Source organism: Dendrobates tinctorius, unplaced genomic scaffold (genome assembly GCF_039654945.1).
Source record: "Dendrobates tinctorius isolate UK_male_01 unplaced genomic scaffold, ASM3965494v1 ptg000143l, whole genome shotgun sequence".
Classification (NCBI taxonomy): Eukaryota; Metazoa; Chordata; class Amphibia; order Anura; family Dendrobatidae; genus Dendrobates; species Dendrobates tinctorius.
The window spans coordinates 41,128,997-41,149,636 of NW_027361810.1; the positions used below are offsets into that span (position 1 = coordinate 41,128,997).

A 20,640-nucleotide genomic window follows, 5' to 3' on the forward strand; every position below is an offset into this window, starting at 1 on the left:
TGATGAAAATCTGGTCCGAGACAATGATTAGATAAAATCATTAACGTCTGAATAAGGGCTTAAGAGGGGTATTTTGTAAATGCAACTTCCAAATGGAGTCAACGTTTTGCAGAGAAACCAAAGGTAACAAATAATGAAAAATGCTTTTCTATGAGTCTTCTTAATCAATAAGAAACAGGTGAACCCCGAGCGCAATAGGGTTTTATCCCATGGACAGCAAAGTTGTATAGGTGAGGAGTAAATAACTACTCACCTTTTGGGGTTGTTTAACCCATACCTAAGGAATAAAGGATGATTGACAGTTGCTGCAGTGCCCTCAGGTAGCGAAATCCCACCGTATAGGGATAATAGTGAAAGGATAGGAGTGCTAGTCTGCGCTGCTGATGTAATTCAAAAAATCCAGAAGACCTTGTATAGGAATGACTATGCCGTTTATTCTCAATGCGTTTTGAAGCTAGACTGCCTCCTTCATCAGGAGAACCACAATACATTAATATTATTGTATTGTAATATGTTAATATTGTGGTTCTCCTGATGAAGAAGTTAGTCTACCTTTAAAACGCATGGAGAATAAACCGCACGGTCATTCCTATACTAGGTCTTCTGGATTTTTTGAATTACATCAGCAGGGCAGACTGATACTTTTAACCTCTCACTACTGTATTTGTTCTTAACTAGTGATTTGCGAAGTGCTCTGATAAAGTGTTATCGGAGCATACTCATGTGCTAACCGAGTGTCTTCGAAGTACTCGAAAAATATGTTCGAGTGCTGAAATGAATCTTTAATAGAACCTGCCATGTCCAAAATTGCTATTTACCTGCAGATATAGGGTTAATCTGCAGGTAAATATCGATACAATCCTGCTTAGTTAATGTAGTGTTTGTGTGGCTACAGGGAGAAAATTAAATTAGATCCTCCCTGTAGCTGCTCTCTTCTCATTATTGAGGTGGTGCAGGGAGCAATTACAGTCAATGCTTACTACATAGTGAAAGTGTAATCACTCCTCAGGACTCTGACAGCCTGTTGTGCAGCGTGTGTGGGCATCGAGTGTGTGCATCGAGTGTGTGCATCGTGTGTCTGCAGCGTGTGTGTGTGCAGTGAGCGAGTGCAGCAGGTGTGAGAGCAGGTTGTGAATGAAAGTGCCAGGCAGTGATAACAGCCCAATGCTCAGAAGCGAGTGGCTGCAGGAAGAATATATTTTTCTTCCCTTAGCCGCTATTCCAGAAAGGCAGTCAGGCAGGATTTCAACGGCATTTACCTGCAAATTAAACATATATCTTCAGATATATAGTATTTTTTAAAATAACATAAACCTTAGTTTAACCCCTTCACCCCCAAGGGTGGTTTGCACGTTCATGACCGGGCCAATTTTTACAATTCTGACCACTGTACCTTTATGAGGTCATAACTCTGGAACGCTTCCATTGATCCCGGTGATTCTGACAAAGTTTTCTCGTGACATATTGTACTTCATGTTAGTGGTAAAATTTCATTCAAATAACTTGCGTTTATTTGTGAAAAAAATGGAAATTTGGCAAACATTTTGAAAATTTCGCAATTTTCCAAATTTGAATTTTTATGCCCTTAAATCACAGAGATACGGCACACAAAAAACTTGATAAGTAACATTTCCCACATGTTTACTTTACATCAGCACAATTTTGGAACCAAAATTTTTTTTTGTTAGGAAGTTATAAGGGTTAAAAGTTGACCAGCGATTTCTCATTTTTACAACACCATTTTATTTTTAGGACCACATCACATTTGAAGCCACTTTGAGGGGTCTATATGATAGAAAATACCCAAAAGTGACACCATTCTAAAAACTGAACCCCTTAAGGTGCTCAAAACCACATTCAAGAAGTTTATTAACCCATTAGGTGCGTCACAGGAATTTTTTTGAATATTTAAAAAGAAATGAACATCTAACTTTTTTTCACAAAAAAAATACTTCAGGTTCAATTTTTTTTATTTTACCAAGGGTAACAGGAGAAATTGGACTGCAAAAGTTATTGTGCAATTTGTCCTGAGTACGCTGATACCTGATTTGTGGGGGGGAACGACTGTTTCGGCGCATGGCAGATCTCAGAATGGAAGGAGCGCCGTTTGACTTTTTCAATGCAAAATTGGCTGGAATTCAGATCGGACGCCATGTCACGTTTGGAGAGTCCCTGATGTACCTAAACAGTGGAAACCCCCTACAAGTGACCCCATTTTGGAAACTAGACCCCCCAAGGAACTTATCTAGATATGTGGTGAGAACTTTGAACCCACAAGGGCTTTACAGAAGTTTATAATGTACAGCGGTACAATTAAAAAATCATATTTTTTCCACAAAAATGATCTTTTCACCCCAATTTTTATTTTCCCAAGGGTAACAGGACCCTAAAAGTTATTGTGCAATTTGTCCTGAGTACGCTGATACCCCACATGTGGGGGTAAACCACTATTTGGGCGCATGGCAGCGCTCGGAAGGGAAGCAATGCCATTTGACGTTTTTGGCTGGAATTGAGATCGGACACCATGTCGCGTTTGGAAAACCCCTGATGTACCAAAACAGTGGAAACCCCCCAAAAATGACACCATTTTGGAAACTAGACCCCCTAAGGAACTTATCTAGATGTGTGGTGAGAACTTTGAACCCCCATGGGCTTCACAGAAGTTTATAACATACAGCCATACAATTAAAAAATCATATTTTTTCCACAAAAATGATCTTTTCACCCTCAATTCTTATTTTTCCAAGGGTAACAGGACCCTAAAAGTTATTGTGCAATTTGTCCTGAGTACGCTGATACCCCACATGTGGGGGTAAGCCACTATTTGGGCGCATGGCAGAGCTCGGAAGGGAAGCAGTGCCATTTGACGTTTTTGGCTGGAATTGAGATCGGACACCATGTCGTGTTTGGAAAACCCCTGATGTACCAAAACAGTGGAAATCCCCCACAAATGACACCATTTTGGAAACTAGACCCCCTAAGGAACTTATCTAGATGTGTGGTGAGAACTTTGAACCCCCATGGGCTTCACAGAAGTTTATAACATAAAGCCATACAATTAAAAAATCATATTTTTTCCACAAAAATGATCTTTTCACCCTCAATTCTTATTTTTCCAAGGGTAACAGGACCATAAAAGTTATTGTGCAATTTGTTCTGAGTATGCTGATACCCCACATGTGGGGGTAAACCACTATTTGGGCGCATGGCAGAGCTCGGAAGGGAAGCAGCGCCATTTGACGTTTTTGGCTGGAATTGAGATCGGACACCATGTCGCGTTTGGAAAACTCCTGATGTACCAAAATAGTGGAAACCCCCCACAAATGACACCATTTTGGAAACTAGACCCCCTAAGGAACTTATCTAGATGTGTGGTGAGCACTTTGACCCCCCCAGTGCTTCACAGAAGTTTATAATGCCCGGGCGTGAAAATAAATAATTCGTATTTTTTCCACAAACATGATCTTTTAGTCACCATTTTTTTATTTTCCCAAGGGTACCAGGAGAAATTGGACCCCAAAAGTTGTTGTCCAATTTGTCCTGAGTATGCAGATACCCAATATGTGGGAGAAAACTACTGTATGGGCACACGTCGGGGCTCGGAAGGAAAGTAGTGACGTTTTGGAATGCAGACTTTGATGGAATGGTCTGCGGGTGTCATGTTGCCTTTGGAGAGCCCCTAATGTACCTAAACAGTGGAAACCCCCCACAAATGACACCATTTTGTAAACTAGACCCCCCAAGGAACTTATCTAGATGTGTGGTGAGCACTTTGAACCCCCCAGTGCTTCACAGAAGTTTATAACGCCCGGGCGTGAAAATAAAAAATTCGTATTTTTTCCACAAACATGATCTTTTAGTCACCATTTTTTTATTTTCCCAAGGGTACCAGGAGAAATTGGACCCCAAAAGTTGTTGTCCAATTTGTCCTGAGTATGCTGATACCCCATATGTGGGTGAAAACTACTGTATGGGCACACGTCAGGGCTCGGAAGGGAAGTAGTGACGTTTTGGTATGCAGACTTTGATGGAATGGTCTGCGGGTGTCATGTTGCCTTTGGAGAGCCCCTAATGTACCTAAACAGTGGAAACCCCCCACAAATGACCCCATTTTGAAAACTAGACCCACTAAGGAACTTATCTAGATGTGAGGTGAGCACTTTGAACCCCCAAGGGCTTCACAGAAGTTTATAATGCCAGGGCATGAAAATAAAAAAATCGTATTTTTTCCAGAAACATGATCAATTAGTCCCCAATTTTTTCATTTTCCCAAGGGTAACAGGAGAAATTGGACCCCAAAAGTTGTTGTCCAATTTGGCCTGAGTACGCTGACACCCCATATGTGGGAGAAAACTACTGTATGGACACACGTCGGGGCTCGGAAGGGAAGCAGTGACGTTTTGGAATGCAGACTTTGATGGAATGGTCTGCGGGTGTCTTGTGCGTTTGGAGAGCCCCTGATGTACCTAAACTATTGAAACTCCCCACAAGTGACCCCATTTTGGACACTAGACCCCCCACGGAACTTATCTAGATGTGTGGTGAGCACTTTGAACCCCCAAGTGCCTCACAGAAGTTTATAACACTCGGACGTGAAAATAAAAAAATCATTTTTTTCCACAAAAATGATATTTTTGCCCCCAATTTTTTATTTTCCTAAGGGTAACAGGAGAAATTGGACCCCAAAAGTTGTTTTGTAATTTGTCCTGAGTAGGCTGATACCCTACATGTGGGGGTAAAACACTGTTTGGGCGCATGGCAGAGCTTGGAAGGGAAGGAGCACCATTTGACTTTTTCAACTCAGAATTGGCTGGAATTGAGATCAGACGCCATGTTGCATTTGGAGAGCCCCTGATGTGCCCAAACAGTGGAAACCCCCAATTATAACTCCAACCCTAACCCCAACACACCCCTAACCCTAATCTGAGCCCTAACCCTAGCCCTAGCCCTAACCCTAACCCTAGCCCTAACCCTAACCCTAACCCTAGCCCTAACCCTAGCCCTAACCCTAAGGCTGTGTGCACACGCTGCGGATTTTGCTGCGGTTCCGCAGCGGTTTTGGCTGCTGCGGACCCCAGTACCATGATTCCCTATGGGAATCAAAAACCGCAGTGCAGACGGTGCGGAATTTTCCGCGCGGATTATCTGCGGTTTTCAATCCGCAGAAAGAATTGACATGTCAATTCTTTCTGCGGATTCTCCTGCGGTTTGCCATCTCCTCTATTGAGGAGATGAAAAACCGCAGGACAAAACCGCAGAGCAATCTGCAGGTAAAACCGCAGGTCTTTTGACCTGCGGTTTCACCTGCGGATTTTACAAAATCTGCGCGGATGAATCCGCACCTAATCCGCAGCGTGTGCACACAGCCTTACCCTAACGGGAAAATGGAGATAAATACTTTTTTTTAGTTTTATTATTTTTCCCTAACTAAGGGGGTGATAACGGGGGGTTGATTTACTATTTATGGCGGTTTTTATTTTTGGCAGCTGTCACACGCTAAAAGACGCTTTTTATTGTAAAATAGTTTTTGCATCACCACATTTTGAGAGCTATAATTTTTCCGTATTTTGACCCACTGAGTCATGTGAGGTCTTATTTTTTGCGGGACGAGTTGATGTTTTTATTGGTACCATTTTCGGGCACGTGACATTTTTTGATCGCTTTTTATTCCTATTTTTGGGACACAGAATGAACAAAAACCAGCGTTTCATGAATTTCTTTTGGGGGGGTGCGTTTACACCGTTCCGCGTGCGGTAAAATTGATAAAGCGGTTTTATTCTTTGGGTCAGTACGGTTACAGCGATACCTCATTTAGGTTTTTTTTATGTTTTTGTCGGTTTTATGCAATGAAAACTATTTTATATAAAAAATAATTATTTTTGCATCGCTTTATTCTGTGAGCTATAACTTTTTTATTTTTTCGCTGATGATGCTGTGTGGTGGCTCGTTTTTTGCGGGACAAGATGACGTTTTCAGCGGTACCATGGATATTTATATGCGTCTTTTTGATCGCGCGTTATTACACTTTTTGTTTGGCGGTATGATAATAAATCATTATTTTTTGCTTCGTTTTTTATTTTTATTTTTTAAGGGGTTCGCTAAAAGGGTTATCTAATGGGACAGTTTTATAGGGCGGGTCATTACGGACGCGGCGATACCTAATATGTGTACTTTTGGGGAATATTTTTTTTTTTTTACTTTTATTTGGCAATTTTTTTTATTTATTTTTACATTTTTTTTTAATTTTTTTTTTTACTTTATTACATAGTCCCAGGTGGGACATCACTGTCCTGTGACAGATCGCTGATCTGTCACATCACAGATCACTGTGACAGATTAGCAATCTGTCACAGGCATTGAAGCAGACTTCCTCTTGCCTGCGCTTTGCAGGCACTGAGGAAGCCAGCTTCCTCAGGTCCCCCGAAGGCCCCCGTCGCCATCTTGGATTCGGGGGCCTGGAGGATAGGAGCCCCCCGCAGCAGCGCTGCACATTGCGCTGCCGTGGGGGGCTCAGGGAAGCACGGAGGGAGCCCCCTCCCTGCCGATGCTTCCCTTTAACTCCCGGTACACCGCGATCATGTTTGATCGCGGTGTGCAAGGGGTTAATGTGTCGGGGGCGGTCCGTGACCGCCCCTGACACATAGTGCCGGGTGTCAGCTGTGATAATCAGCTGACACCCGGCCGCGATCAGCGGCGCTCACCACGTGGGCGCCGCTGATCGCGGTAGACGTACTATCCCGTCCACGGTCATACGGGCCAGGGTACCGTGGACGGGATAGTACGTCGGATGTCAGGAAGGGGTTAAAGAGTATTTGTCAGTTTCCTTGAACTGTCTTTGTAAGTGCAGAAAAGTAGTAAAAACTGAAAGCTGTCAGTGTTTAGAACCTTTTGATGACTAATTGATGCGATGATAACAAATAGCAAGCTTTCCAGACTATTCAGGCCTCTTCACCAGGCTTTGTCTTTTCTTAAGGCCCCTTTACATTTAGCGATGCACCAGCAATCCGACCACGATACGACCCGGTCAGGATCACTGGTGCATCGCTAAATGGTCGCTAGTGAGCTGCCAAACAGGCAGATCTCACAGCGACGTAGCGACGCAGCAGCGGTCGTTACTTACCTTTCACATGCAGCGATGCTGACGTCCTCCCGCCGCGTCCACACGTCGCTTGTCGGTGCCAGCAGGAAGCCCAGCAGGAAGCGCCCGACGAGAAATGGACCCGGCTGATCTCGCGCGATCAGCGACAGACAGTGGGGGAGCCGGTCAGAGGTAAGTATCACACATAGCTATATCGGTAGCGATATCGCTGCTGCGTCACAACATCGGTGATGCTTTAGCGATATTGCTAGCGATATTGCTATATGCAAAACCCCCTTTACTGTAGAAGTTTGAACAAGCCTTGCAAGCCGATGTAGACATGGCAGAGATTGCAGGGCTTGAGAAATCACCATGACCTCCTCAAACAGCTAGTAGGAGTGCTAAGAGTCAAACCCCTATCAGTTTCATATTGTTTCCTATCCTAAGGATAAATAATCAATTTTACAATTTTTGAAGGCAGAATCAACCCAACAGCGACAGATTACAAATTTTGCTAGGTCACACAGGCTGTTCACAGTAACATGAGCAGAGTGAAGCTTGGCTTTGCTATGTTGAAAAACAGCTCCTGGGACACTTGGGAGAAATGGGCATGCCACTGGTTCCAAGAGTAAATCAATGTGATGCTGAACTGGTAGTGTACGTACAATGAAGACTAAAAGTGCCCACCCAGCTGCCGATCCACACCGTAATCCTGGGAGTAGGGCCGTTGTTGTGAATTACTCTAGTGAAGGCTTTTCAAGATATTGCCTGTGTGGTCTCCAGACCAATGTCCAACTACCATTGAATCCAAGCCAAGAAAGAGCAGAAGATTAAATGATTGCAACACAGGTTATGCTGAATATTTTCACACAAAATGAATATATGAATCCACTCATCTCCTCCTGTTCTATAACAAGATGCCTCCTGACTGGACTGCATTTTCATGGTGACAGGTTCCCTTTAAAGATGACACATTTCCTTATTAGCCATCCTATTTAGGACTACCATTGCTAGGAAAGGTCAAATTATGCAAATTTCCCAACTTTATAAAAACCCAGCCTCCTATAACTTTGTGCCACAAAAACAGCAGCCATTGGTTCTTCTAAGCAGATGACTAGCACTCTGAAAATAAAAATGGTGGATGCTCACAAAGCAGGAGAAGGCTATAAGAAGATAGCAAAGCGTTTTCAAGTTGTCCTTTCCGCAGTTCAACAAATAATTAAGAAATGGCAGTTAACAGAAACAGTGGAGGTCAAGATAAGGTCTGGAAGACCAAGCAAAATTTCAGTGAGAGCTGCTCGTAAGATTGCTTCAGAGACAAATCGGAACCCCCTGCTTGACTGCAAAATACCATCAGAAAGATTTAGCAGACCCTGCAGTTGTGGCACATTGTTCTACTGTTCAGAGACACCTGCACAAATATGACTTTCAAAGAAGAATCATCAGAGGAAAACTTCTTGTGCATCCTCACCATGAAATTCAACTTCAGAAGTAAAAGAACATCTAAACAAGCTTGATGCATTTTGGAAACAAGTCCTGTGGACTGATGAGGTCATAACAGAACTCTTTGGCAGTGATCAAATGTGTGTGGATAAAAAAGGTCACAGAATTTCAGGAAAAGAACATCTCGCCAACCATGGGGTGGATCAATAATGCTTTGGGGTTGTGTAGCAGCCAATGGGAAGGGGAACATTTTTCATGGCTAGCGGGAAGAATGGATTCAATGAAAGTTCAACAAATTCTTGATGCAAACATAACACCATCTATTAAAAAAAACTGAAGGTGAAAAGAGGATGACTTCTACACATGGATAATGATCCTAAACATATGTCAAAATCCACAATAGACGACCTCAAAAGTCTCAAGCTGAAGGTTTTACAATGGCCCTCACAGTCCACTGATCTAAACATTATTGAAAATCTGTGGCTAGACTTCAAGATATCAGTGCATGCAAGATAACCCAGGAATCTCACAGAATTTTCCAAGGAAGAATGGATGAAAATCCCTCAAACAAGAACTGAAAGACTCTTGACTGGCTACAAAAAGCATTTAAAAGCTGTTATACTTGCAAAAGGGGGTGCTACTAGGTACTAACCATGCAAGGTGTCCAAACTTTTGCATCAGCACATTTTCTTTTTTGGAATTTTTAGAATATAAAAAATAACAATATTTGTTTTTTGCCTAAAATATAAAGGAAATGTGTCATCTTTAAATGTAGCCCTTTTAGGGATAATTTCATCTTCAGCTTCCTTAAATGTTCACAATAATAGTAATTTTAACTAAGGGTGCCCAAACTTTTACATGCCACTGTACCACCTGACAAAGGAGGACAATTCATGGACTTATATTATATTTAGTTTAGTTTTATTTTAATTTAAGAGGAGGCTGTAATCAAGAATTGACCCATTGTTTAAATCAAGTTCTTGAATTAATTGTATATCTTTTTTACAGTTTGTAGTTTTATTTTATATCACCATCTTTATTAATAAGAAAAAAAAGAAGTAATCCTGCAGTTTTTACACTAGCCACTTGGGCTTCCTGAGACTCATATTTCGTGTCCTTTCAGGAAGCATTTTCAGCTGTTTCCTTATCATCAGAGGTAGGATTACAATGACAGGTAACACCTCTTAAGCCCCCGTTACACACTGCAATATCGTTAGCAATATCGCTGTAAAGTCACCGATTTTGTGACGTTGCAGCGATATTGCTAGCGATATCGCTGCATGTGATACTTACCTCCGACCGGCTCCCCCGCTGGTTATCGCTGATCGCGCGAGAAGCTCCTGGACCATTCCTCGTCGGCCGCTTCCTGCTGGGCTTCCTGTGGCGCCGACGAGCGACGCGTGGAGCCGGGCGGGAGGACGCAGGATTGCCGCGTCTGACAGGTAAGTAGCGACCCCCGACCCCTGCGATGTCGCTGGTGAGATCTGCCTGTGTGGCAGCTCACTAGCGACCACTTAGCGATGCACCAGCGATCCTGACCGCGTCATATCGCTGGTCGGGATCGCTGGTGCATCGCTAGGTGTAACGGTACCCTTATACACAGCTGATAAGAAAGGATTTACCATTCGCAATAGGTGATGTCACAGCTTCACAATGACTTTGTACACCTTCATTAGATGCTTCAGTACAAGAGCTAGCATTGTGATCAGGCTATTGTGGCTAATGTGCATGTGTTGTTTCCTGAATTAATAGGAAGTATGACTTTAAAAAAGACCCAGTGTGCAGTGTAAAAATTGCAAGAATTCTATTTTTCATTTTTTATACACCCACAATATGTAAAAAAAAAAAAAAATCAAAAATTAAAAAAAATATGTTTAACACAAAAAAAAATTATGGACGTATACATTTATACAATGCCACCAACTGAAATCTGTTCATTTCCTGCAAAACGCATATGAAAAAGTAAATCTGGATTAAAGGAGGATTTCTTTGCTCAAATTTCCCTTCGGCTCAACACGTGAAAGAAGTCTTAAAGCCGTCTTGTTGAGAGAGTGCAGTTTTTTTTTCATCAGTTGTACATCAATCTTACTTTACTTTGCCACTGATACTTTCTTTAATTTGGACTTTGCCTCTTGGTTTTTAGTGACTCCAGCAGTCAGTAATCTGACCTGCCATCCTCTCATTTACTACTTTCAAATTTTAACTCAGTTTTCGAAAGGTTTTGTCTTTTTTGTAACATTAGGTGATGAACTTGCAAATTCCTTATGTGGTTCACTACCCCACAAGAGTAAATTATTACAGGCAACCGGGAAAGGCATTGGGAAATGAAAAATATATCCAGTTTATATGCAGTTATTTGCTTTACCTTCCGTAGAAAAGGATATAAAGTGAACAGTTTCGGATACTGGGACTGCAAGCAACTTAAAGAGCAATATCACTCTAAATATATTTATTTAATGGAGCTGTAACAAGTATATAAATCATCCTCTATCAAAAGGATTGGGGACAGCTTATTGATCTTCGGGGGTTCAAACACTATGTTCCCACCAATCCTGAGACTGGGGCGCTGGTGAGCCTTATCTGAATGGAGTTGAGGTCAAGCAAGCACACCTCTGCTCCATTCATTACATATGGGACTGCCAGAGATTGCTGAGTACAGCACTCAGCTTTCCCCAGTAGTCCCATAGAGAGTGAATGGAGTGGTGTTGTACTTGTCTGGCCATCGCTCCATTCAGATGGGGCTCTGCAGAGCTCCATTCTCTGCACCAGTGCGTATCCCAACAATGAAGCAAATAACCTTTTAAGAGGTTGTATAAAGTTAGAAACAAGGGTCTGCTTTGTTTCCAGAAAGGACCTTATGAACCTGAGGAATGTGCAGACCCTGCACCGAAACGTGTTGTTTTTATTCTATGTCGGTAAAAGATTTTATTCCTTAAGAAGATATCACTTGGCAGCACCCGATCATTGGCTTATCACTCTCGGCTTCCATTTTTTTTTAGAAATAGTGCCACTCTTGCCAAAAGGCTTTGCCTTGTATTACAAAAATAACTTCAAAATCAGACACAGCCCATGGAAAAGAGTGGGCCGTTTCTGGACGAACGCAGGCTTTTTTTTTCTAATCCTGGACCTATAACAGTTCATGGAATCATAGAATGTCAGAGTTGGAAGGGACCTACTGGGTCATCGTATCCAACCCCCTGCTGAATGCAGGACTCACTAAACCATCTCAGACATCTCTCCAGCCTCTGTTTCAAGAGTTCCATTGAAGGAGAACTCACCATCTCTCGTGGCAGCCTGTCCACTCATTGATCACCCTCACTGCCAAAAAGTTTTTTCTAATATCTAATCTGTATCTTCTCCCATTCAGTTTCATCCCATTGCTTCTCTTGTTTCCATGTGCTAATGAGAATAATGATGATCCCTCTACTCTGTGACAGCCCTTCAGATATTGGTAGACAGCTATTAAGCCTCCTCTTAAGGGGGTTTTACACTAAGCGATATCGCTAGCAATATCGCTAAAACGTCACTGGTTTTGTGACGTTATAGCGATATTGCTAGCGATATCGCTATGTGTGATACTTACCAACGACCGGCTCCCCCGCTGTCCATCGCTGATTGCGCGAGAATGTCCGGCTCCATTTCTCGTCGTTTGCTTCCTGCTGGGCTTCCTGCTGTGACGACGAGCTACGCGTGGAGGCGGGCGGGGGGACGTCTTCATCGCTGTGTGTGAAAGGTAAGTATCGTGCGCTGCGTCGCTGCTGCATCGCTGTGAGATCTTTCTGTATGAAAGCTCACTAGCGATCATTTAGCGATGCACCAGCGATCCTGACCGGGTCGGATCGCTGGTCGGATCGCTGGTACATCGCTAAATGTAAAAGGGCCTTTAGACTTCTTTTTTGCAAGCTAAACATTCCCTGATCCTTTAACCGTTCCTTGCAGGACATAGTTTGCAGTCCGCTCACCAGTTGATAGACACAATGGAGAAGATTACATTTTTTAAATGAATAACTGTCGTTGTTGCCCATAGCAACCAATAACAGTGCAGATCTCATTTTGCGACATCTGTTTGAAAATTCAAAGCAGCGATTGGTTGCTACGGGCAACAAAGACAGTTATTCTTTTTCATAGCTTTCCTAAATGGTAATGGAACAGGTGACTTTTCCACCTACAAAGAACTCACTGGAAGCAACTATAAGACATGGGGCATTATAAAAAAAATTCACAGTAACGACGTAGGTACAAGATAAAGGAATTTTTTGTTTCGTTTTAGCCATTGATGTTTGAACATTGGGAGGTCTGACCTCTGACAGCAAAAAAAAATAAAAGTGTCAGCAGAGAAAAAAGTGTCATGGTGCTCAAGTGAACGATGTGTCAGCTTCAGGGCTGCAAGATGTTAAAATTAAAGGGTTTTTTCTATTACCTGGATGATTCCATTGTAAAATCAAACCAACACATACCTACCGAAGCGGCGTCATTCAGCAAGGTGTAACTTGTACTAATAGGTTTTCCTCTATAATATGAGACCTGACTGTCGTGTTTATTCCATAGACGGGCTTTAACCATATGTCTTCACCCTTATGCTGCCAGGAACAGGATGCTCCTGCCAGGTCACAGACACTGCTAATACTCAATTAGTCTGATTATCTAGTGCGGTGACTACCGTATCCAAGAACTTTAAATCATCTTAAGTCGGATAAAAGACGAAAAAACATGTCTGTGTGAGAGCTGTACAATGGAAAAATTGTGCATTATGTGAGAAGTAGGAAGTCATTAACGGCAAAGGCCACTAAGAACGATGGGGATACCAAACATTTGCTAAAATATATTGCAATAGGAATGGTTACTCTAATCATGGACAAAAATAATAGTCACACTGGTGTATTCATTATAACACAAAACCGTTTAGCACAGCTATAAAGTGGTGGTGCAACAAGTAGGATCCTAGTCCGTAATCATATGAATATAGAAACTTGGCACACACAGTATGTATGATTTCCAGTGAAAAAATGATTTTTAATATACAGTACATACAGTATAGACGTTTCAGTCACATTGACCTTCATCACAGTACTATGTATTGTACTGCTGTCATTTGCATAATGCTCAAAAGAGGGAGAGCCAAAAGGTAAGTGGTCCCCCCCGGAGTAGGGACAAAAGGCAAAGCTTTACAGAGTCAGTCCGGTCAGTATGCAGCATGTAGGGCAATGACACGGCATCCACCACTTTGCCTTTTGTCCCTACTCCCGGGGGGACCACTTACCTTTTGGCTCTCCCTCTTTTGAGCATTATGCAAATGACAGCAGTACAATACAAGACCGAAACGTCTATACTGTATGTACTGTATAGTAAAAATCATTTTTTCACTGGAAATCATACATACTGTGTGTGCCAAGTTTCTATATTCACACTGGTGTATTCAGTCACCTCCATGAAAGCAATGTCTACATTTGAGAATGCAGAGATGCAGAGAATGGAAATGACATACCATATAGCATTGACGACTGTGGATAGGCTGCAGCTTTGGCAGCACGATGATCACTGTATGGCGCTACTACATCTTAGCATTGTACATGGGGTAAGTATCACAATGGCAACTAATACGACTGGTTTTTACATTTTGCAACTTGCTTGTCTCAGTACATTTAAAACTGCAATGTGACCCCATTCACCTGTATTATGCTGCAATGTAGCAGAAGCCTTCAGCAATCCTTGGCCGCGTGTCCGGTATTGCAGCCAATGATGCCATGTAGCCCCACCCTTACGGTAGGTAGACACAACCAGATTTTTGGTCCCAAGCGCTGTCCATTAAAAAACTGATATCACAAGAACAGCATTAGGACCAATGTTATTTCATATCTTTTTCACAAGCCGAATAGGCATGTAAAAAAAAATCGCAGCTTGCACTAGTTGTGTTGGGTGAGAATCGCCCATTCAAGTCTACAGGTGCGCAACAAAAAAAATCGGATATAACAGGAAGCCAGTGGAGAGCATGCGATTTTTACGAATACATTGCAATTCTTTAATATGGAAAAATTGTATTTTATATTATATATGGTCAACACATTATCAAAAAAACAACCCCAGGACCCCTTCATATTTTACATCACTTGTGTCCCCCCACTAACAACAAACCTAAAACTCATGATTTGTTGAAATGAAACATCACAATAGTCAAATATTAGACAGACTAATAAAGGGAACCTGACTTTCAATATGCCATGCTTGAACTGCCGCCATACTTATGCAGGATAGTAATAGATCTCCTTCATTTAAATGGACCTTAAAGATCATAAAGAGGAAAAGTATTAGTAAGTGGAGTCACAGTATCCTGTAAAGAGCCAAGCGTTCAGTCCTGGTCTCTTCTGAATTCATGCAGTCCTGAAATCAGAATGACTATTATTTATGGTTTAGGGATGACATAATTCATCATTTATTTACTGATCGCTGTTGAAATGTCTGGACATATTTGGGATCGTTGGTCTCTCGCTGGTCAGTACACAAGGCTGCGTGTGACAGGCGGGAGACCAGCGACCAGCGAGCAGGAGCTGGTAACTAAGGTACACATCGGGTTTCTAAGGGGGCGCGCTGTGCCTAGAAACCCAATGTGTACCTTAGTTACCAGCGTGCTGATGCATGGAGCTGGTAACCAAGGCACACATCGGTTTTCTAAGTGCCGTGCGCCCCTTAGAAACCCGATGTGTTCCTTGGTTACCAGCTCCCTGCATCAGCGCGCTGGTAACCAAGATACACTGTGGGTAACTAAGCGACGTGCGTCGCTTGTTACCCGGGTGTCCGCTGGTGCTGATCGCAGGTGAAGCTGCCTGTTTGGCAGCTCACCAGCGATCACATAGCGACTCACCAGCGATCCTGACAAGGTCATATCGTTGTCGGGATCGCTGGTGAGTCGATATGTGTGACTGGGCCCTATAAGGTTATCAGGTAGGACGACCCACAAAAAAAGTCTTCCTCAGATTACATGGGTCTTCTTCAGCTAAAGGTCGAATTGAGAATAAGCTAATGGCAGAGTTTGAAAAGCACCATGAAAAAATATTGCACCCGCTATAAACAGTTTTCATGGTTTTCATTCTTAAAAGTTTCATCAATTTTGAACTGGGGGTCAATTAGGCCCACCAAGAGAAATAATTCAGAGGTTCTAGCCTTCATCTTTACATGTACATGTCCAAATGTTATAAGCTTTGTTGTTATCATTGTTCACACGGGATTTATCTACAATATGGTAAAAAAAGACAATACCAGTGGCAAGTAATTGGCTCCAAAGTCAACTTCAAGTAGGGTTGTCTTCTGCTAAATCCTTGGGACCATACAGTTGCAGAGTCTGGGCTCATCCTCTAATACATACAAGTGGACCATGCTGGCCATAAGTCTAATCACATTCATCACCACTCACATTCATCATTACTCTGCGGGTACAATGTATCACATTACTCCAATTAAGGGAATTTCCTGATGTCAATATTTCCATAGTTGTCTCTTCGATCCACATACTTTAGTAAAGTACCTGTCTTTATGGCATAAATCTGTTGCCATCCTGTGTCAGTCTACAATAATCCCAATCATGGTGCTAATTTATGAGGCTCACCGAATGGCAGAATTAATATTTTTCTTGGCGTGATATTTGTTTGCTTGGTGTCTGGGCATTATTGCCAAGAAGGAAAAAGGACACACAGATTGCAGATTTTATAGATTGTGATTAAGTTTGGGACTTTCAATAAACTGTGCCATTAACAAAGTGTCGCTATTATATAATGTTCTTGTATAGCTGCATTCTGTGCATTAACAGCTGCTATACCAAGAAAGGACAGAATATAAAAGAGTATCTGTTTCAAAAAGTAAATAAAACTAATCCTGAAGAATATGTCTCCCGGTTAGTAGATCCTGTATCACTACATAACTAGGTACACTTGAATTACAAGCTTTATGTTGTGGTTTTTCATGACATCTCTAATATTGTGGCTGTCTGCTGCACCGTTACCTTTCTGTGTGATACCCTTAGTGGGATATGCTCAAAGAGCTGCATAGAGACGAACCATTTAAGGTGCCCATGCTGAACCCTTATCCATCACCAAGAGGGCTTACAATTTACATCTAAGTATCACAACCTTGTGGCAATGGCAGAAGGTTGCTGCCTTCAATGAATCATGTTTTCTTTACATCACATGGAAGCACGACTTACCTTAGAAGAGATGGCACCAGAATGTATGGCAGGGTTGGACTCGTCCACCAGAGAACCGGAGAATCCTCCGGTGGGCCCTGACTTCTCCTTAAGGAGAGTTCATAGTGCAAACAATGCAGCTCCTATGGGGACTTTGAGTGGGGGAGAAAGGTGGGCCCTCAGAATAAAATCCTCTGGTGGGCCCAATGTTTTTCAGTCTGACAATGATGGTGGGTGTGGTGCTCTGTGCAATGTTTTGCTGACAAGCCTCCAATCCTGCTATTCAAGTGGATTTGATCGGTGCCAACTACCTAAACATTGTACAGACCAAGTAACTACCTTCATGGCAGTGGTCTCTTTCTGCAGAACAATGCCCCTGCCACCACACTGCAAAAAGTCTTCAGAAATGGTTGGAGGAACATTGCAAAGATTTCAAGGTGTTGAGTTGGCCTTCAAATTCCTTGCATCTCAATTAGATTTAGCAATTAGGCAAGGCATCTCAATTTGATTTAGCAAGGGGCCGTACACACTATTAGGCAAGCATTTTAATGTTATGGCTTTTCAATCTATGTATCAGTATACCTCTGATATGTACCTCTGACACAATATTAAGAAAATATATACTTGATGGTATCTGGGTTTTTTTTGTGGTGACAAAACGTAAAGAAATGCATTTTATATATTTGTCTACTGAAGCATACCACCCTAAAGGAGGCTAGAAAACACTCATTGGCCTCAGTTGGGTCAAGGGTACCTGTTTCTATGCTTGACATATGCCTCATTGGCTTTTATAGCTCATATTCCAAAACATGATGTGAACGCAGCCAATGCCGACGGGTTCGACCGACAGTGGGGGACCGACCTGGGGGCCCAGGACAACTGATCATCAGGGGAGATTTCGATTGGGCATGTCCAACTTCAGACTTCTGATCGCCTTTTTCTTTCAGAAATATGTCAATGCCAAACATGTATGGCGACAACTCTCTCGTACAGATCACATGAGCAGTAATTTGGAATGAGTGGTCCTTTGTATGGGAGAACCGGTTGAGATAGCTATAGACGAAACTATCAGCCGAAGCTCTGTATTGTCAATAACAATGGATGAGAGGACCTGTGGAAGTTTGGGTTCTGGTATCTGACCCGAACTTTAATCCAAAGTTCAGTTTGGGTACCAGAACTGTATCCAAACTTCAACCAAAACCTGAACAACCTTGACAACAATGGGGACCTGAACTTTTGATCTGGAAAATGTTCTCAGTCTCTGTCTCTCTCTGCAACGGACTTCTGCCACAACTCCAAACATTGCAACGGATTTCCGGGAGAAGTCCATATTCGGCGTTTAGCACCGAACATTAACTGTCCAGTACTAACCTCCAAACTTTTAAGTTCAGGTTTTCTCATCTCTTCAGATGACCATCTAATGTGTATGTCTGGCTTTAGAGAATTATATTAGCTTTCTTTTGAAGGGTCAGACACAGATTCTGGCTAAGGTGGCACAGATTCTACCTAAAAAGGGGGCTGTGGTGCTGCGTTGATTGCCCAATCTCTTTCTATAAGATTTCTATCACAAGATATCACTAGTGGAACATCATAAAATAAAAAAAAAACTATATTACATCAGAAGATGAATTCTAGCAGATGACTTAATCAGTTCTGCTACATCAGTACAAGCTCGTCCTGTAAAGTCGTGTGCGTGCGTTACGTATTCTACGGAAGAGGACACATTCACCTGTTCAACGTCAAAGAAGGGAAATCGCTTTCACATATTGTCAAAGCTTAATGCATGCAAGCAGAATTTACTAAAGCGAGGGTCCGTGACTGGCTCCTTCCACCAGCACTTGATGTATAATTACTTACTTGATTCTCCATAAGGAGCTTATACAAAGAGTTGAGAAAAGAAAGCTGATTACAATGTGAATATGTCTATGCAACCCAGTAAATCAATTTCTACATCAGAGCTAAGCAGCGGCCACAATAAGCCTTCATTTTCATTGTATGGCAATTAAGTTGTTTCCAAGACAAGGGCAACTGGTAGAAAAGATTTTTGTAGGAAGACTCCGGTACAGATAGATTAGGGGCACCGGACTGCGCTCCTTAGATTCTCTCCTGGTCACATGCTAGCGCTGATTGCTAAGCAACCACAAAGCCCAGGGAAAAAAGTTCTTTTTCTAAACTTCCAATCTGTGGCTGAGAGAAGCTTTGTGCTTGGAGCGCTCCTAACATCTGTTCAGGGCTAGACTGGCAGCTTTCTGACTGGGGGGCAAATCAGTCTCCGTGGTCCAAACATCGGACCCGAGGCAAAATATTCTGCAGCATCCGCAAGTGCATGCAACTCGCAAGAGCGACTGCAAAGTGCATGCAACAAACCGCAATAATATCAACATTCACCTTATTATATAGCGTCAATATATTCTGCAGCAACATTACCAATAATGCATGGACCAAAATATTCACTAGCGTAAAAGCACATAAAGCTCGTTCTTCTACGTCTATTACTATGAGCAAAGAGAATTTAATAAAAAATACTCCTTCCTATGAAAGAAACAAAATGATAATCTATGTAAAGCACTGCGGAATAAGTAAGCGCTATATAAGAAAAGCATAATAAATAAACTAATTAAATATAGAGATATAGCAGTGCTGACATTTTCATTTTTTATATAAAAATGCAAGTAAATGCTACAAAATTATAATAGTTCAATGATTAATTCAGCATCCCCCCGTCTGAATGATGAGTAATAAATGAAGACACATTGGATATTTAACATTTTATAAATAAAAGTTTGACAATACATACAGCTAGGTTATTAAGCAAACTAAAATACTTTACTATACTATTGGCATATATTCTAGAATTTTAACTGAAGGACTATAATTTGACTTTTGAAGAATTGCAATAAATGATGCTAGCTTCTGCTGCAGTACGAAAATGAAAAATAATTAAAAAATAGAATAATATTGTTTACAAGACATGGCAACACTGCATTCAAACATATTTTATAATAGACGAGTATTAGCTCAAAGCTACAAGTGTCCTAACTACAGGGTCATAAACAGTCTGGAGTCTTACCCTGGGAATTTGTGGTTTCTATGCAGAAGGTGAAGAGGAGACCCATAAGGAGAAGAGAAGAAGTAGGTCTTTGCATTGTGTTGAAAACCCCCATCGCTGTCTCATGGAAAGAATGGACCAGCCTGCAAGCAGAGAGCTGGCCCAAATGACACCAATGTGAATTTCTCCTTAAGTAGCCAAGTGGATGTCTTTTTTTTTTTTCCCTTCTTATCCAGCTAGTTGTGGAAGAAAGGCGTGTTCTTCAGCTGAGGCAATATACTCCCACCCTCCACACATCACATAAGCTCTTTAGAACTTGTAGCCAGGGAACCAGCATGGCTGGATAACCATTACAATCCACTAGCCTGTCACAATGATGGGTTATAAAGAAGGGGGAAGGGAGAAGAAACACAAAAAAAGTAGAATATGTGCTAGCTCTATAAGCAGAAAAAAGTTTTATTATTTTGCTTTTTTTTGTATAACTTCATACATGTATGTAAAACTTCTAATACGTGAGTTGATACATCACAAGATGATGTGCCAAATTATAATGTCAGCTACATCTGTAGAAATGGTTAGCATTTTTTGAATGTCTCTTGCAGTCCTGACTATGCCCAAGCGCTTCTCTATTCATTCCTTTCGGGGCTGCCGAGCGCTGCACTCGCCTTTTTCTGTCAGCCCCTTAGAGAATGAATACATCGGTGATAGGACATGTGCACTGACACTCCAATCTAACAAACACACACGTGCCCCGTTCTGCCAGTTGGTGCCCAATGGTCGATACATCACCAATCTATAAGTTATTATCACCAATCATGTGGAAAGGCGATAACTTATCTTCAGCGGGCCATACCTCTAAGGCCACGTTCAGACGTTCAGTATTTGGTCAGTACTTTT

The 20,640-nt window shown here is 42.0% G+C and overlaps 1 protein-coding gene across 1 annotated transcript in view; it reads right to left on the reverse strand.

Moving 5' to 3' along the window:
* LRP2 (LDL receptor related protein 2) overlaps positions 1–19,925 on the reverse strand; it is a 281,363-nt gene extending 261,438 nt beyond the window's left edge. Inside the window, exon 1 of the mRNA XM_073545810.1 lies at positions 19,765–19,925. Coding sequence (XP_073401911.1) covers positions 19,765–19,858 — 94 coding nt within the window. The 5' untranslated portion in view covers positions 19,859–19,925. The remainder of the gene's footprint in view (positions 1–19,764) is intronic.
* Positions 19,926–20,640: the final 715 nt, after the last annotated feature.